An 18,339-nucleotide genomic window follows, 5' to 3' on the forward strand; every position below is an offset into this window, starting at 1 on the left:
GGTTATTGATCACATTCATGCAGGTGTAGCAACTGCTATACCAGGATACAAAAACAGCATACAAAAACCCCCACACCTCACTGTATTTTCAAGATAGAGATTTCAGCACTGCTACTTATTTTTATGAAAGGAATGACTCAAGGAGGCCATCAGCACATACACAGGAGATTTCTGATATGAGAGGACTGTGTAATGTGGGTTGAAAGGAGATAACTTCAGCCTACTCAGTGGATCATGTTAGGAATATGGTTTGAACATGACTAGTTAATCAACACTCCTATTTGTGCTATTTTTGGGGGATGACTTCAGTGGCCAGTGAAATATAAGAACACACCTGACTTGCTGTCCTAGTCATCCCTGGTCCAGCCTTGTAGACACTATGGTCTGAGTGAATCTAATGCCAATGAGGCAGAACAGAGAGATGTGGAAAAGAAAAATACTTTTCTTTTCTTGGGCAAAAGCAGCTTGGAAGATTACAGAGTTCACACTGGATCTGGTCAGCCTTGAAACAAGGGGCTGTTACTGGGCCCCACTGTCTGCAATAGAACAAAATGAACACCTGCCCCCTGGTCACTTTTTCAATTTTACTCAATATTTTATCACTTCCTTGATTTTTATCTCCTCAAAACTGAGCAGTTCTTGCCTACTTAGCCATTTCTCATATGAGGACACTTTGCAATCTTTGTCACCCTCTATTCATTTTTGGCTCTACAAGAACTTTTTTGAGATGAGGGACCATAATCTCACATATTACTCTGATGTGAATGCACTATGGATGTCCACACAGACACGGCTTCTGAGGCTTTCTGCTTTATTCTCAGTTTCTAACATTCAATTAGCTTTTTTGAAAGCTGGTAGCACTGAGTGTTCGAAGAGCCATGTTATATAATTACAAGATTTCTTTGTTGAGAATGAGCACTAACAGCTAGATGAGACTTCCAAATTGTGTATTTTAAATCAGAATTTCTTTCTTCCATCTGTAGCACTTTACATTTAATAACTGAACACCGACTGTCATTCTATTTCCCAGTCACCATTTAGGGCCACGACCTTCTCCTTCTTGCAGCTGGATTCCCCCTTTTCATTCTTCAATACAGGATCATGCAAATAGCAACTTTTGACACCTCATTTATCCATCTCCTTTTAAAATCTTTGTTGGTGACATGGACAGTGGAATGAACTTTGAAATTAATTTGAATTGAATTGAATGAACCCTCAGCAAGTTTGCTGATGATACCAAACTGTGTGGTGAAGTCAACACACTGGAGGGAAGGGATGGCATCCAGAGGGACCTGGACAGGCTTGAGAAGTGAACTCGTGCAACCTGCATGAAGTTCAACAAGGCCAAGTGCAAGGCTCTACACCTGGGTCAGGGCAATCCCATGCATTAATACAGGTTGGGAAGAGAAAGGATTTCAGACAGCCCTGAGGAGAAGAACTTGGGGTTGTGGTGGACTAGAAGCTTAACATGAGCCATCAATGTGTGCTTGCAGCCCAGAAAGCCAACCGGGTCCTGGGCCGCATCAAAAGAAGCACAGACAGCTGGTCAAAGGAGGTGATTCTCCCCCTTTGCTTTTGTGAGACCCCACCTGGAGTTCTGTGTCCAGTTCTGGAGTTCCTAACACAGGAAGGACATAAAGCTCCTTGAATGTGTTCAGAATAGTGCCACAAAAATGATCAGAGGGCTGAAGCACCTCCCCTGTGAAGACAGGCTGAGGAAGTTGGGGTTGTTCTGCCTGGAGGAGGCTCTGAGGTGACCTTATAGCAACCTTTCAGTATCTGAAGGGAGCCTACAGGAAAGCTGGGGTGGGACTTTTTACATGGGTGTGTAGCAAGAGGACAAGGGGAAATGGTTTAAAACTTGAAGAGGAGAGATTTAAGTTAGGCATTAGGAAAAAATGATTTCCTGTGAGGGTGGTGAGACACTGGCACAGGTTGCCCAAGGAAGCTGTGGCTGCCTCCTCCCTGGAAGTGTTCAAGGCCAGGTTGGATGGGGCTTTGAGCAACCTGGTCTGGTGGGAGGTGTCCCTGAGCATGCAGGGGGTTTGGAACTAGATGGGTCTTTAAGGTCCCTTCCAACCCAAACCATTCTACAATTCTATTCTGATTCTGTGAGTATATAAGAACAACATGGGCTCTGGCACACAATTCAACACAGCTCACTAGTGACCTTCCTTCACTTCTTCACTCTAACAAATGACCACGTTTTTTTTTTGTTTTTTTTTTTTTTAGTCTATTTCTACATGTCAGGAACATTCCTGGCTTTTTTTGAGGTTAAAGGGACATACCTAGACCTTGTTACGGCTTGCTAAGACAACAAATACATTTTATAAAGATTTCCTTTGGAGGCTATCATTAAATAACACTTGGAACCTCCTATTGTGTCTCGTATCTTATAGTACAAGAAATATAGGACAAGAATTTTATTTTTTTTTTGTACAAGAAGTTTTCCTGCTTTCAGGTAACTGAAAGAAGACAAGTGAGGGACAAAGAAGGTTGGACTTTTCTGGTGACAAAGTCCTACTGTCTGTGCTCTGGGTAGACGGACAGACAGGGCAACTTTGCACATCCTGAAGCTCATATATACTTGTGTTCTGTAGGCTTAAGAGTTTCTGCTCAAAGAAACAAACAGGTTTATACAGAAAAGGCAGCAAATTTCGCTGAACTGAATTCTTTCCTGCTGAAGTGTGTGATGTTACCCATTCACTAGTCCTATTTTTCAGGTTGCTAGAAACAGATTAATGTCTTTACTTCCTCACGGGAATGAATAACGTCCTCTGGCTCGCCTGACTGCTGAGCCATTTTTTTCCACTGCTCCACACAGTCTGTGCAATAACCACAGGCTGTAATTACCTTGAATTTGTGCTCATAATTCTCAAAAGCTTCCATGACCATGCAGACAGCCTCCATGGAGCGTTCCAGCCGCCCATCCACCCCGTTGAAGCGGTACATGCTGCCTGAGACATCCACCACCAGCCGCAAGCGTTTAGGCTTCTCCTGGGGGCTCCCAGGCTGACAGGGAAACACAGCAGAAAATAAAACCCACAAAAAACACTTCAGAAAGAGAACCCAGTGGAGCTGGTGAAGTAAGAAACTTGTATCCAGCAAACACCGTTGATTTAAAAATAAATAAAATAACAGAAGTTTCTGTTTCAAATCAGTTACTTGACAGACACCTTCATTCGTTCTTTTCCCCCACCTTCAATAAAAATACCTCAAAAAATTCCAAGTATGGATCTCTGGAAAACACTTTTTCTGTCTCAGTTTTGATTCTTAGCATTCTATTTCAGCAAAAAAGACTCTCAAATTTATTCTTTCTGCCAAGGCTCATAATGGAAATGCTTTTCCTTGGCTTACAGTACTAACAGAGACTTGTATAAGACTGTAAAAACTTGTCTGCTGAGGTCAATAACATTCCAAAAATGTTTAAAATTTTGTTCTGTTTAACTACTGGTTTCTTCTTCATTCTGATGCTAAAGCCATTATTTTTTCCTGAAAACAATCCCCACCTTTTTAACAGTTCCTGGCACAGTACATTCAAGGGAGGTGTTCTATTAGTGTGCAATGAGACGAGTATGAATTCGAGTACAAGGCTATCTATTAAAGATGAACTGTCAAAAAAACTCAGTCAAATTAAAAACAAACAACTTAGAATGGTTCTTTTACCTATAAAGGGTTAAAATATTCATGTGCTTTATTCTTTTAATTATTCTTTCAATAGACTGTGTCATTCCTGTCCTCCCAAAAAGAAAGGGGAAGAGAGGGACCATTAAATGTTACATTTATTTTGGTTTTTTTAATTAAAAACTTAAAGCTGCCTTTTCCCCCCCCTAACTGAACTATTTTTACAGTCTTTAAACTGATACATTGATTAAAAATAATTTAAAAAAATGAGAAATTAAGATCTAATAACTTTTCCCTTGCTGATCTCTCACACAGGCTGTGCCAAGTTCCATAACGTGTTCAAAACAACAGATATCAGGACCAAGTGGCATAAAAAAAAAAAAAGCAGGGATTCACTGATGAGAGTAGCTCATGTGCAAAATGATCCTGTACTCAGCTAATTAAAAAAATATTTTTTTAGTGCATTTAAAAATAGCACTCTGTTATTAACTATTACTGTTAAATATTATGGACTAGCCCCACCAATTTTGGCCAGTTTTTTTTGACTGATTCAAGTGGTTTCTCTGCTGCTGAGTCACACAGACCTAACCATAATGTCTTCTAAGGAACAGCTGAATTCTGCCAAAGGCCAAACAACTTTATTGTATCTTAATGGCTTTTCCTCACACTTTTTTCCCACTATGATTTTTATCCAAATATCTGTGGAAGCTGAAATTCTTTTTATGTCCTAGAATAAGGACAGAACATGTACAAAACCCTCTGATTTTTAACTCCTTAGACTATCTGGGTATTTATTAACAAAAATTAAATCAGTGAGAAAACATTTTCCTTTTCCTTAAAACCAAGCCAAATGTTTTCTGCTAGTCACCACCAGCTCATTAAAATATAAAATAAGAACATAAAAACTGGATCAAAACAAAGCACTGCCTAGATGAGCATCCTCTTGCTGAGGGTGACCTACTCCACAAGAAGAGGTAAAGCAAATTTTCCATCCTGTGGTAGCCACTGTACCAGGGACTTCCCAAGCCAAAGATGATTCTTCTGAGTTTCTCATCTATATAACTTACTCAAACTCCAAACACAGATGTAGTACAGCCACTATTAAATCAGAAAATCAGTTAAGCTCTTCCTCACGTTGCCCTGCTACTTGTTGGATTCTTACTTGTGGCTCATGTTCTCCCCGTCGCTTATATATGGCTTTTTCTCCAGTCAGCCCATCAATGATTTTGGCATCATCTAACTCTCCAACAGCTTGGTGTCTCAGCCATTGTCTTTCCTTACCCTTGGCCTACAAAAGAAAAGAAACCTTCATTCACTCAGTGATGTGATTTTATGCAATTTAAGACATACTGAACACGTACTGGGTTTTCTTTGTAATGATGCAATCGTTTTGGCATAAATCAAAGAAATTGAACAAATTTTCACAGGTCTTCTGCCCTTTTCCTCTGAAAGAGAAATTAACACTGACAAAGAACATGTTCCCTCTGTAATTTTGTCTTAAGTCATTTCATCCATGGGATTTAACATGGGATAGTGGAAATGTTAACACTTTTGCTTGCAACTCTGCCAGAAATCTCTGTAGTTTGTTCAGAATCACAGTCAGAGGATTTTCCATTTGTTATGTGTTCTCCATCCAAACAGCACAAGAAAAAAACACTGGGTGACTTAAAGATAGAACTAAGCAGTATTTATGTGAGGCAAGTGGTAAGTGGTTTATTTTAAAGTAGTATTAAGAATAAACTATACTTGTCTTTAAGAAAAGCAAAAAACCTTGAAAATTATGATACTCAAGAGACAGTCCACTGAATGTTTCTTTATTTTCTTGAAAAGAACATTGGTTACCTACATGCATTACAAATCCCCAGTAAATTGCAAGGCTGGGATTCGAGGGGATGAATCTTTATGATTTTGTACTTTTTGAGAAGTCAGATGATGGCTTCTTAAGGCTCAGAGAATCTTTGATTTTGCTTTGGTCAAAGTTTATGAGTTTTTCTTCTTGGTGTATATGGAAGAAGGAGTTCTGGACTACTGCCTATTGCCTACAGTTACTCAAGACTAATACAATACTTACTTATGGAAATACAAAGCCACAAGAAAGATATTTTGATGAATGAATTTTACAGTATAGGATTTACATAGCTGTGACAAACACAGCTTTTTTAGTTAGGTAGTGTCAAAAGCTTTATAGATGCTTCCTGAGAAAAAACCCCTGCCAGTATATAGAAACTTCAGCTTTCTATTAAATCACAGAAGAGGAAAGTGAAAAAGTGAATTCAGTCAGTTGTGCTCCTAGACACATTTTCCTGGCATTACAGTCAGCCTAGCTTTAACCCACTTTGGCATCCCTGAGTTAGGTACCAACTGGTATTTTCTACTATCACTAAATATTCTTGGAGATGTAAATTTGAAGTCCCTTCTTACATAGGATCATCAGTTCCTTTGTTGTCCAAAGAGTTGTGTAACACCACAAAAAGACACCTGCAAATTCCAAGTGATCTCTACATGTTCCACCAAAATGTCACACTGTGGAAGTTCTGCTGCTGTGAAAAACACAGTAGGAGAACCCACGGCAGATTCCAATGACACTCCAACTAACCATGAGAAAAAAAAAAAGGCTCCTGGGGACAAGAGGTTGCTGAGGGAGCAGAATTTGTCTAAAATGAATCTGCACCTTCACGGATGATGCAGATGGGATGACTTTGTTCTTAGTCATTTCAGCCACTGTAAGTACTGCATCAGAGGTAGATCCTTAATGCTTCCTCAGGGCTGCTGTTTTGTGAAATGTTTGTCATTTCCTTCCTTTCAGCAGGCAGGATGGACAAAGAATGGAAAAATTATAAAGCTGTGGCTTTACTGAGCAAATTCTCAACAAGTTTCACTACTGTGTCATTGGCAATGCTTTAGCTTTGTGTCTGTTTGCTGTTCAAAGAACAAGTGTGAGGATTAAATTGCTTTTAACTATGGGCATACTTAAAAGTTGTTTAATACCTTTTGAAGCTTAGACAAGAGGCAGAATTTGAGCTGAAATTTTATTGAAAGAATACAGAGTTCAGATTCTCTCCTAAAGTAGGAAGGAATGCTGACTCTTTCAAAAATTGTGGACTCATAAAATGGCTTGGGTTGGAAGGCCATCTAGATAAATATCATCTAGTTCCAGACATAATGCTAAAATTATTTAGGCTACCTGGCATCTGTCTCTTCCAGGGGGAACTGAAAAGAATTTATTTCCTTTTATAAAAGCTGAAACAAATCACTGTAAGTGCATGTGTTATACAATGCATACCTATAACAGAAAAGCTTCAAAGAATTTTCACTATGTCATTTTCATGAGCTTAAAAGAAATGTACATTTAAAAGCATTTACAGTTTTAAGAAAAAAATAGTACTACAACATATATACCTTGTTTTGATATTTTATTAGAAAGGACATAATGGGTTGTATAGCCAGTTACTATTGCAATATACTGTGACCATTTTGATGAAAAAATATTGCATACATATTCATTGTGTTGCTTCTGAAATCAGAAAATGTGCTAGATATCATAACTAAGGAGCATGGTAATGGGGCTGATCACAGTACACACCACTGCAGTAATTCTTTACACTGAAAGACACCAAAACCACGTTCACAGAAAAAAAAAAAAAAAAAAAAAGAAAAAAGCAAAATGTAAATATGGTGTCTGTAAATCCCACAGAAAAAGCTGTGTATGAGACACAGCACAGTGACTAACAGACTAAGTTATGCATGCACCAGTGGTTGGTAGCCTTCAACAGAAGTATTTTTAATCAGAGATGTCTTATAAGGAGTAAAATTATTTTATCTTTAATTTGCACTAAAGATTAGCAGATTTGCCCTCCTTCTTTTATTTACCCTGTATATGAGCACCAGTTACAGTGAAATCTGAAACAACTGCAGGACAAATTACTAGAAGAAAGGATAGTGGTGTTTTTTTACAGATTCCACTTAAATTTGGGCTACACCTATTTTTATTAGCAAGAGTTAAAAACAAACCTGAGGAAAAAAACATGTTTTCAGCAGCCTATCAGTAAAGCTATGGCCTGGAGTGAATTTCTCCTCACACCTACAGCATTTGGACTTCTAAGCAGAAAAGGTCTTTTGGACAGGAGGTAAAGACAAAAGCTGTGATCTATACACTGCCAAATATTCTTTTAATAATGTATAGTATTTTCTTTCACAAAACTGTGCTCCTGCAAAAGTAATCAGTGTGATCCACTTGAAAGCTGCCTTTATAAGAGAAATATGATACTGTTTTTCCTAACTGTAATTATAACCTGAATCTGCTTTTAGTCCTTAAAGGTTTGGTCATCAGGTGCTAACAGGACATCAGCAGGACAGTATTTGGGGCCTAATGTAGAGAGGTGACCATGTTGCTGTATCAGTGAATCTAAGATTACCTGCAGATTGTCTAAGATGACACGGAGTGACTGGACCTGACGTCGGACTGCTCCAGAGAACCTTTCATAAGTTGTTGCATCATATTCACTCATCTGAATCTCTTTCAGCCTAAAGCAGAGAATAGGGAGTTAAGAATAGTTTAGGAAAGAAACATATCATCATTTGCATATGTAAACTACAAGCTTACTTGATAACAGGCAAAGTCTGTAATAACCTGAAAGAAGAGACAAATCAAAGCAATGGCAGCCACTTCTGTGTATTTTTGAAAAGGCAGGTGATCATCCCTGCCTACAGAGATGGCATTAAAACTTATTAAACTTACTAATCCTTTGCTTCTCTCTTAATCTGCTTTAGTGTTTGGGAAGTAAATCAGATGTTCTGAAAGCTGTGATCAAATTCTGAAGGTGCTGTTGGCTCAGGTGTTGCTATCTATACAAAAAGGGATTGTGTCTATTCATTATTTCATCATTGAAGTATTTTAAACACATCATGATCCACAGTTTAACACAAAGGTTAAGTAAAAACACACTATAAAATCTGTACTTGAAGACCTGCAACTAGTAACTCTGTCTCAAATACCTATCTTTGTGCTTCATAAAATGATGAAACCTTGAAACAAAGAAGTTTTAGATGAACATCAACAATAATGGGCTCCCTCACAAAAAAACGAGTCATGTCACTGAACATTATTCTGTCCAGAGGTTTCTTTCCAGGGACAGCAACTTCTGCATGGTAAAAAAAGATATTTGCTTTTCCTATAAGTTAATATGTACCACATAAAGTTCAGTATAAATTTTCTCAACTTTTTAGCTATGCAGATAGTCTTAAACTGGTGAAAATCACAATTGGAATTTAATTACAGAGGTCTAATGGTGAAGAAAGAGCTGGGGGATAGGTGGGTATGCTGGAAGTGTGCACCATTAGATATTTTTCATGACCCAGCATCACGTAGAGAGACACCAATGGTGTATTGCCCACCCTACCAGACAGCACGTGGCTGGGTTCAGTCCTGAGCTAAAAAGTATCAGCCCATCTGTGCAGAGCTTATTTCAAACAAAAGCTCTTCATAGCAGCATAAATCTCACTCATATTTATTTGAAACTACTGACTTTTGTAGCGGGAAGGAGCCCTTCTTGCTCCTAGGGCTGATCCTGAGGCCTCGGGGTTTAGCCCATTCCTGGACGATGTCCTAGGGCTGTTCCTGAGGCCTCGGGATCTACCCCTTCTTGCCTGCTCCTGGGGCTCCTTGAGCTGTGGGCTTCTCCATCCTCACTGAAGAGTGAGAGCCCCCTCTGTGGGTGTCAGCTGCTCTCTTATTGGCCCCCTGCTCCTGCACATGCTCAGGAGGGAGGCCAGACACAGGTGAACCCACACCCACTCATCAATAACTCAGGGCACCTGGTCCTGTCTCACTACAGACTTTTAAATGGATATGCCTTTTAAATGGAATTATAAATGCATGTATAGGCCAGTTGTACTTCTATTGGTAAGTTTTTAAATACAAGTCACTTCCCTGGAAGATATTCTATCCACAAGAACGAAAGAAGAGAGACAATGATGTCCAGATCAAAACTGGTATCTAAACTAGCCTTTTAATGATAATATTGAAATAAAACATCATAAATTGGTTGCCTTTAGCATGTCTATCTGTTTTTTATTTTGAATGTATGGACATAGCCATTATAGCCAACTATTACTCACTAGAGGAAAAAAAAGGTAACTTGGTGCTATACACTTTATTTCAAGGATCCTGCAAACAGACTTCAGCACCTAGATATCAGTGAAGAAAACATTTTGTTTCAAACAAAATAAGCCTCACATGCAGTTTTACTTAGATAAGACTTTACATCAATCTAAGGCAAGAACTAGTTCAGAAAAATACCATGAAAAATATTGCATCTATTCAAGAGCAGTTGCAAACGTCATTGTATTGAACCAGGGCAATTTAAAATGTTTTCTGCTAGCAGTATTATCTAGCCAGGAAAATAATAGCTTCATATTAAAATTCTCCCTTCCAGATAATTATGTATAAAGAAAGCAGTAAATTTTGCAGTCGCCCTTTTTTTTCCTTCAGCCCAAGACCTTCAACCTCTCTGTTCTTAGCATTTACCTGTTAGTTTCCAAAACTATCCAGGAGATACAGAATAATAAAGCAAATCAAATGTGGCTTCAGAACAGGCTACATTTACAGCTGGCACATGCCAGCTCACTTTATTTTCACAGGACAAGCACTGTTACGTCCCATGCAAATACTCAGATTTTACAGGACACAGCTGCACTGTTTCCTCACCACGTTGCAGCATCCAGGAATTTCTCACAGTATAAACTTTGCAAACCACTGTACAGGTAGGCAGAAACTCATCAAAGCATGCCAGGTGCATATACATGCATTTGCACACAAAGATGTACAGGATCCAAGATAGTATATATTGACTATTTCAATTATCAAGCAATTGGTAAGCAATTTAGAGGAATGGGGATGCAGAAAGCTTGAAAAACAGTTGTCCCACTGACCACCCCCCCCAAAAGAACATCAGGAAAAAAAAACCCCAAACCAAGCTCTGCCTTCCCTCTGAAAACAAAAAGTGATTACTTCAAATTTAAATTTCTGTATACTGTTTGTGTAAGTTAGGTCACTATTAAAAGGTATTTTTCCTTTCAGGATCTTTTCATGTGAAGCACTTATAAACTTCTATACAATTCCCCTATATTTTTTTAAATGCTCCAGGTAATTTAGTAACAAAACCATGCTTAAAAAAAAAAAAAAACAACAAACCAACAACAAACTTGAAGACAGTTGATAAATTGCTGTTTTTAACTACAATGATTCATGCAATGTGTGTGCTCTGTGGTTAACAGACTAATTATTTATAAATCAGTTGAAGCAGATGGCAATCTTGCCTGCTCCTCACAGTACCCAGATTTGCCCTGCACTAGGAATCACTTTATTAACACCAACAAAATGTGGGCTGATTAAGATGCTTCTAAATTTATTTGCTGTAATGTTTTAATCTGTGTCTAGTACACTCTGCTCTCAGACAGATACTCAGACAGACACTCATATTGCAAGATGTCCTGGGCCGAAATGTAAAACTCATTTGGAATGACTGTCAATACACTTTGCTTTTTTTAATGCCAAGTACCAGAGGTTGACTTGAGAGTTCAGTCAGTGGAAGAAATCTGAATCTCTGTGCATCGTCTGGAAATAGTTGATTAGTAACCCTGCATTACACTAATGCTGGGAAGACCTGTGATTCATGGAAAAGTGTCTGCTGAGCTTCAGTAGTTCAGTTCTTCTCACCAATTGGTGACAGATCTTCAAAACAGAAGCAATTTGCTTTTAATGGTCCCTTTTGAAAGCCATTCGTTAGGTGATGAATCCCTAGCAGCACACAATCTAAATTAATCTTCATTCAAATAAATGTTCATATGGTAGATGCCTTTTTAGAAAAGATAAATCTTCACATCAGTCTCCTTATCCACCTAGGTATGTTTTACTCCACCAAATCAGAGAGTTATTTTAACAGTGTGGCTTAATTCAACAAATCATTTTATACATCTCTCCAGGACAGTTAAACACATGCTGGTAAGCTCTGTTAAATGGCAGTGATCAAGGTAAGGTAGCTGATAAATGCAGTTAAGAAAAAAAATCTTTTTACACATCTTTTCCAAATTCTTTTAGGAAATAGAAGGGAAAATAGGGAATTTCACATCACCTCTGTTTAAAGGCCTTTTCACCCATCTCTCGAGCAGCTCTCTTAACTTCCTCAGGAACAGCATCTTTTTCAGCCTGAGATACTTGGTAAACCCTGTGGCCAGCATCCAGTCGATATGGTCCACCTTTGCCACCTAACCCAGCAGTGTCTCTCCCACCTAATGTGAGATAGAAGATAATTAAGATTATGTATTCAATAATAAATAAGAATGCATTTTATTTAAGGCTTCCATTGTCATGTCTACAGATGTTCTGAAAAATTTACTAACAATCTCCACTAGAATTATTTATTGCCAAAGATTCAATAACCCAAATAGTTATCATAGTAAAGAACTCCTCCAGTGGAATATTTGGTTTTATAGTCCATTGAGACCAGACCCATTGAGACCAGATTTATAATGGTTTCCACTTTGTACAAAGGGTGTAAGGATCATAGACATATTGTGTATCTTCTGGACCTTAAAGCCATAAATTCAGACTGTATTCTCCATAGAATTTGTTGGTTTACAGTGTTCCCAAATCACTTTATATAGTGGCTACTACCATGCCCTTTTAGAATTAGTAGAATTCTGTGTGCCTCTTGCCTGAACTACACTGCTGGGGATACAGAGACATTGCAAATCACGCTGCCTTGTTTCTATGGATGCAAGCTTCTGGTTCTCTGTACGGTCAATGAGAAGAAGCAATAACAAAATGTAATTGAAGTAAAGATCTGGTACATACAATTTGGGTCAGACACTGCAAATACTTCTTTTCAGTGGCAATAGAGGGATCTTGTATTGAGTGAAACAGCTCTCAGCAGAGGATGCCCTTGTATAAATCAGTTTTTGACTGGCACAGCCAGTCACAGTCCTAGACATCCTTCAATGATGGACCAAAATAAAAAGAATGAGAAACCTGTTCCACCAGCCCACATATTTCCACCAACATGAGGCATGTTGTCTGGATCCACTTTTCCGTGTTTTGGTGAACTGACATCCAAACCACTTTCCCTCTCAATGGTTATCTGTAAAATAACAAAAATGAGCTTTAAATTTCTCTTACAGTAAGGAAAACTGTTCTAACAACCTAATAATAATAATAATAATAATAATAATAATAATAATAATAATATAGTAGGTTTGCTGAAGAGTGGTAGGACCAGCATTGGTTCAATAAATCCAAAATCCCACCTTGGACAACAGGATAAGGCAGAGTAAAGCAGGGCTTCAGCATGGCACATTAGATCTGCAACAGACCTAAGATGACTGCAAAACCATCCAGTGCTTTCATATCTTACCCATGCTGGAGAAGTGCTTTCTGATAATTACCAATGAAATTCAGGATCATCTACAGTTTGAGTGCTCCTTGTAGTATTGGCAATACCTCACTGTACACTAATTTATACATTTTTCACACCCTCAACTACACATCTGAGTCCTTTAATGATGGGGAGATTGATCTTCTTTTCATACACAGGGACTAAAGAACTGACGTGCCCTTTTCTGAGATTCGCAGAATCATAGAATTGTTTTGGTTGGAAAAGACCTTTAAGATAAGTTCAACTGATAAGTTCAACTAAGTGGGCACACCACTAAGCCCACCATTAAGCTGTGTCCCTAAGCACCACATCTACACATCTTTTAAATATCTCCAGGAATGGTCACTTAACCACTTCCCTGGGCAGCCTATTCCAGTGCTTGTGAACCCTTTCAGTGATGAAAGTTTTCCTAATATCCAAACGAACCCTCCCTTGGCACAACCCAAAGATGTTTCCTCATGTCCACTTACTTGTTATGTCAGTAAGCAGCTAAAAATCCCTGCCATGACCTCAGAAATCTGCAGTGGTGGGTTTCCTACACCTGTCTGCTGACTGCACTTCCCCATCGATTCAGTGCATGGCTGCACACCCAGCAGCTGTCAGATGCTCAGGGCTGAGTCACTGGAAGGATTTAAGTGGGTGACTGAAGGTAAAAATACCCCTTATGAACTCTGAGTCACGTAGCAGACCAGTGATCCAGGGGTGAACTGCCCCTCAGTCACTGTAACTTAATGCCACTTGATTTTTTAATGAAACTTAATGAGAGGTATGTGAAACTGATGGCTTCATCCTCTACAAATTCACTTTTTTCTCATCTACCATGGTACATTTAATTTTTTGGTTAATTAACGTGCCCCAATAAATACAATTCATGTAGTGCCTTCTTCAAAGTTCACTGGCATTATCATGGCTTTCACTGGAACTGCACAGCAGCTTAATCCTTGAATTCCCTGTCTTGCAGACTCAACTTCATGTTGACATGAATTCCTGGTGTGGTTTTGAACACAAAACATGCTCTAACAACAGTGTCTTGGCACCTATTAGAAACATACCTTTCCTCCTCTTTATATAATTTATATTAATTCCAAGAGGTAAAATACATCCTCTCTGAACCACATCACTAGTGTAAAAATCAAAATCTAATCTGATAAATAATATTTATTAAACACTTCTATAGGAAAAAAAAAAACAACACTTAACCACAATAGCACATTACCCTTAGTGCCAAATACATTTTTAGTTTAAGAGTTTTTCTCCAAAATATTAATTTTTTTCTATAACTGGTAGATTTCATAATTATCAGAAACACAGGACATAAAAAAATTGCTGAACTTAGTGTAAAATGAAAACATAAAACCAAAACAGTATCAGTCTCATGAATCAAAATACCATTCTGTAAAGAGAAGTAAATTTTTTACATGCTCATCCTTCTGGGGTCATCATAGGAAAATACACAAAATTCTGCAAAAGAAGGTCTAAGAGACAAACAGAGCCATAAAGAGTGACCCAAATATCATATTTTATTTTTGTCAAGTTTTTCCACTGAAAAAATTCACTAAATATTTTGAAATATAAGTGTTATTCAAATCCTGAGTGAAAAGTTTTGTAGCTCAAAGAGCTTTGTTGCTCACATACCCTTCTCACATATAATAAATCGTTAATCACTAATAATATATCTCATACACACACATTAGACAAGTTTCTAATATAAACCTATTTTCCATCAGTGTTGATCTGATTAAAGCAGGTATTCAGAACTTTGAAACAGCACATGGCTAATATAAAAGTCTTTTATTTTATAATGGTTTGTGGCTGGTCTTTAAAGGACATTTGTTTTCTATTAAAAATTTGAAAAAGAAGATAGAGAAAGATGTGGCATAATCTATCATATCTTAAGAATGCGACATCTCTACTGATTTTTTATGTATAATTAGTAGGTTACTGGTAAAATAAATTTAAATTTAAAGATACTAGAATGGAATAACACTGGCAGATGTGTCAGACCAGTGAATGCAGCAGTTTCATTCATCTTTTTGCTACAGATGAGTACTTCTAGAACCAATTTTTATTACACTGTTTTGCTGGGGTAAATGTTTTTTAAATTTACCATGCACTTAGAAACTGCATTTAATTAGCACATTGTAGAGCCCTTTGTAGAAAATCTCCTGGATGTACTTTCCTGGCTTTTCTTTGAGCTCTTAGGTGACTTATCTTGGGTTTTTTGAAGTGTTTCAAAGCAATTTTACAACTAACAATCCTCTTTAGAAGATTTTCTCTAAAATTAGACTAGCAAGTACCTAGATGAGAACTGAAAATATATTTTAGAAGGAAGTAAACAGTAAATCACTGAGTCTGGATGTGAAGTCAGAGAAAGGATGGGGGAAAAAAAGAAGAGAAAAACTTTTGGACAAAGATATATTCTTCAGCATGACAGATATAAACAGATGGAAAAGACATAGAAAAGTCACCCCTTTGAGGGCTGCAGTAGTTCTTAATGTTAGAAATTGTTGGAAAGGTAGATTTAAGGGGAAGGATCCAAAACTGGATATTTTATGAACCTGGAAAACTGAAAGATAGTCACTGGGGAAAATCTAGTTTGTCTGGAGTGAGAAAGAAGACATAAAAAACAGGTACTAAAAACTGAGGAAAAGCTCAAACCAATCTAAGAAATCCACAGCAATTCTTCCAAGCTTGTCCAATTGGAATTTCTAAACCCACCGAGATTTCTTTTACTGTCGTGAAAGATATTTTCCAAATACATAAATTTCTTGCTCAAAAGCTGATCTGGCCCCTTTCAGAATAATTTTTGAGTCCCTTGCAAGACTTTTATCAACTTTGTTTCTTTCAGCCAGAGGTCTGACTAACTGTCTCCTTTCTTGAGGGAAATCTGTCTTCTTTCTGGCTTTATGAACACTGAAAGGTGCTATTTTCAACTGCAGTACTGTGATGGTGATGATTCCATACTGCCTGCTATGCATATCACAGATTTGCAAACCAACAGAGTGGCCTTGAGTTTCAGCTATAAGGTATGAGTCAGAGTAGAATAACTGGAAAAAGTGTAAAATTCTCCTTTGAGACTTCCTTTTGATTTCCAAACTAACCACAATTTCCAAAACACTCATGGCACACATGTAAGTTTTGTATTATCTAAACCTTTTTGTTTGTACTGGTGCTTCATGAGCAGAGCAAGCAAGCACATTCCCACCGCCTCTTTGGGCAGATCCTTCTTCAAAGCTCTCACACCACAAGAGGTAAAAATGTCATCCTCTCCTGGGATACAAGTCATTCTTCTTTTTCCACTTCTCGGTAATCATTAAATATCTTAGTCCCTGGTTAAAAATCTTTCTATTCTCTTATTTTCTTTGACTGCATTATATTCTTAGGGACTTATATCAACGTGTAAATGGATGTATTTAAAGGACTTAGGAAGGAGATTGAGGTCCTGGAGCGGGTCCAAAGGAGGGCAACCAGGCTGGTAAAAGGACTCGAGCACAGATCCTATGAGGAGAGGCTGAGGGAGCTGGGGCTGTTCAGCCTGGAGAAGAGGAGGCTCAGGGGAGACCTCATCACTCTCTACAACTCCCTGAAAGGAGGGGGTAGTCAGGGGGGGGGTTGGTCTCTTTTCCCAGGCAACTCTCAGCAAGACAAGAGGGCACGGTCTTAAGTTGTGCCAGGGGAGGTTTAGGTTGGACATTAGAAAGAATTTCTTTACGGAGAGAGTGATCAGACATTGGAATGGGCTGCCCAGGGAAGTAGTGGATTCTCCATCCCTGGAGATATTTAAAAAGAGACTGGATGTGGCACTCAGTGCCATGGGCTGGTAACTGCAGCGGTAGTGGATCAAGGGTTGGACTTGATGATCTCTGAGGTCCCTTCCAACCCAGCCAATTCTATGATTCTATGATTCTAAAGGACTTAGAATCATAGAATACCAGATTGAAAGGGACCTCAAGGATCATTTAGACTAACATTTCTTAGTATAAACATGGTCTAGACAAGATGGTCCAAGAAATTGTCCAGCTGATTCTTCAAGGTGTCCAATGTTGGGAAATACACAACTTTCCTAGGGAGATGATTCCAGTGGCTGATTGCTCTCCTTGTGAAAAATTTTCCTCTTGTGTCCAATCAGAATGGAGACTCTGTAGGTCTTCCACAGGTAATGAAGCAAAGAAATGAAAAAAAATATGTGAGAAGAATATGAAGACTGCATGTCAGAAAAATGCTAAAGGAAAGTGCTCTTCTGAAGAGGCAAAGGTATGAAGAAAGCGCTTGGAGAATAAAGTTAAAAAAGAAACAACAGCAAATACCAAGATTTGCTAAAGCTTTGACCTAATTTTCTGGTCCTGCCTAGTAAACATCCACTCACTCCTGACAGCAAAGGCAGTGAGGAAGAAATGAAACTAAACACTAATTTTACATTTGATGAGAGATACCTGTTATCTGAACCCTGTATTAGTTTGTTCTGAGATGTATGAATGGCTGCCAAAACAGTTTTACATGGTTACACTTAATTTTTTTTTTTTTTCTGAAAACACTGGAAGTCTAAGAGCCAACTGAAGAAGGAAAATTGATACAAACACATTCAGTTTGGAAACTCTCCTTCCTACAGTAATGTAAAGAAGATAAAGAGGCTCAGAGAAGCCAGTTACATGACTTAATGCTCTCAATAATGCAATGAAACCAGGTGTTCCACAGCTGTGTCATATTTCTGCCAGACTTCCATTAAATGCACACTGATCTGTAAGAGGGGCCACTCTGAAGATGAATCAGAGACTGGTAGTTTTGTCTAGACTTCAGCTGGTCAGGCAAACTATGGCAAGGGAACTTCATATTGTGTAGTAACCAAATTCAGCTGTGTTTGGAAGTGGACCTAGAACCACGTTCATGCCACTGAAGTAAATGAGGGATTGAATTCTATTGAATTCTGATGTCAAATAATCTAATTTAATAAAATAAACCCCCGGAGAGTAAGTAAGCACTGAAATACATCATATTTTGATACTTCTATAATACCTCTGTAAAAGACAGGAGCTGAACTGGTTGAGGATCACAGAGCTGACCCAGGCACAGCATTGCCTCTAGGAGATGCCAGCACAACCATGAGAAGGAAGGAGCTTGAAATAACTCAGTAACAGAAGTTTGTGAATTACACAAATGCTGTGCTCTATTATTAAAATTATTTATGTCCCACACTTAACATCAGCATTTCATTCTAATATACCAGCTGTTTTCACAATTACAGTATTTCCCTTTTGAGCCAAGAAGCAATTTTCTTCTAATATTT

General features: G+C 38.2%; 1 protein-coding gene across 1 annotated transcript in view; it reads right to left on the reverse strand.

Moving 5' to 3' along the window:
• VWA8 (von Willebrand factor A domain containing 8) overlaps positions 1–18,339 on the reverse strand; it is a 177,130-nt gene that overhangs the window by 11,180 nt on the left and 147,611 nt on the right. The window contains exons 38-42 of the mRNA XM_030469238.1: positions 12,653–12,761; positions 11,757–11,913; positions 8,040–8,148; positions 4,787–4,912; positions 2,854–3,012 (exon numbers count right to left, since the gene is read on the reverse strand). Of these exons, the coding sequence (XP_030325098.1) occupies positions 2,854–3,012; positions 4,787–4,912; positions 8,040–8,148; positions 11,757–11,913; positions 12,653–12,761 (660 nt within the window). The remainder of the gene's footprint in view (positions 1–2,853; positions 3,013–4,786; positions 4,913–8,039; positions 8,149–11,756; positions 11,914–12,652; positions 12,762–18,339) is intronic.

This window comes from Calypte anna, chromosome 1 (assembly GCF_003957555.1).
Source record: "Calypte anna isolate BGI_N300 chromosome 1, bCalAnn1_v1.p, whole genome shotgun sequence".
Taxonomy (NCBI): domain Eukaryota; kingdom Metazoa; phylum Chordata; class Aves; order Apodiformes; family Trochilidae; genus Calypte; species Calypte anna.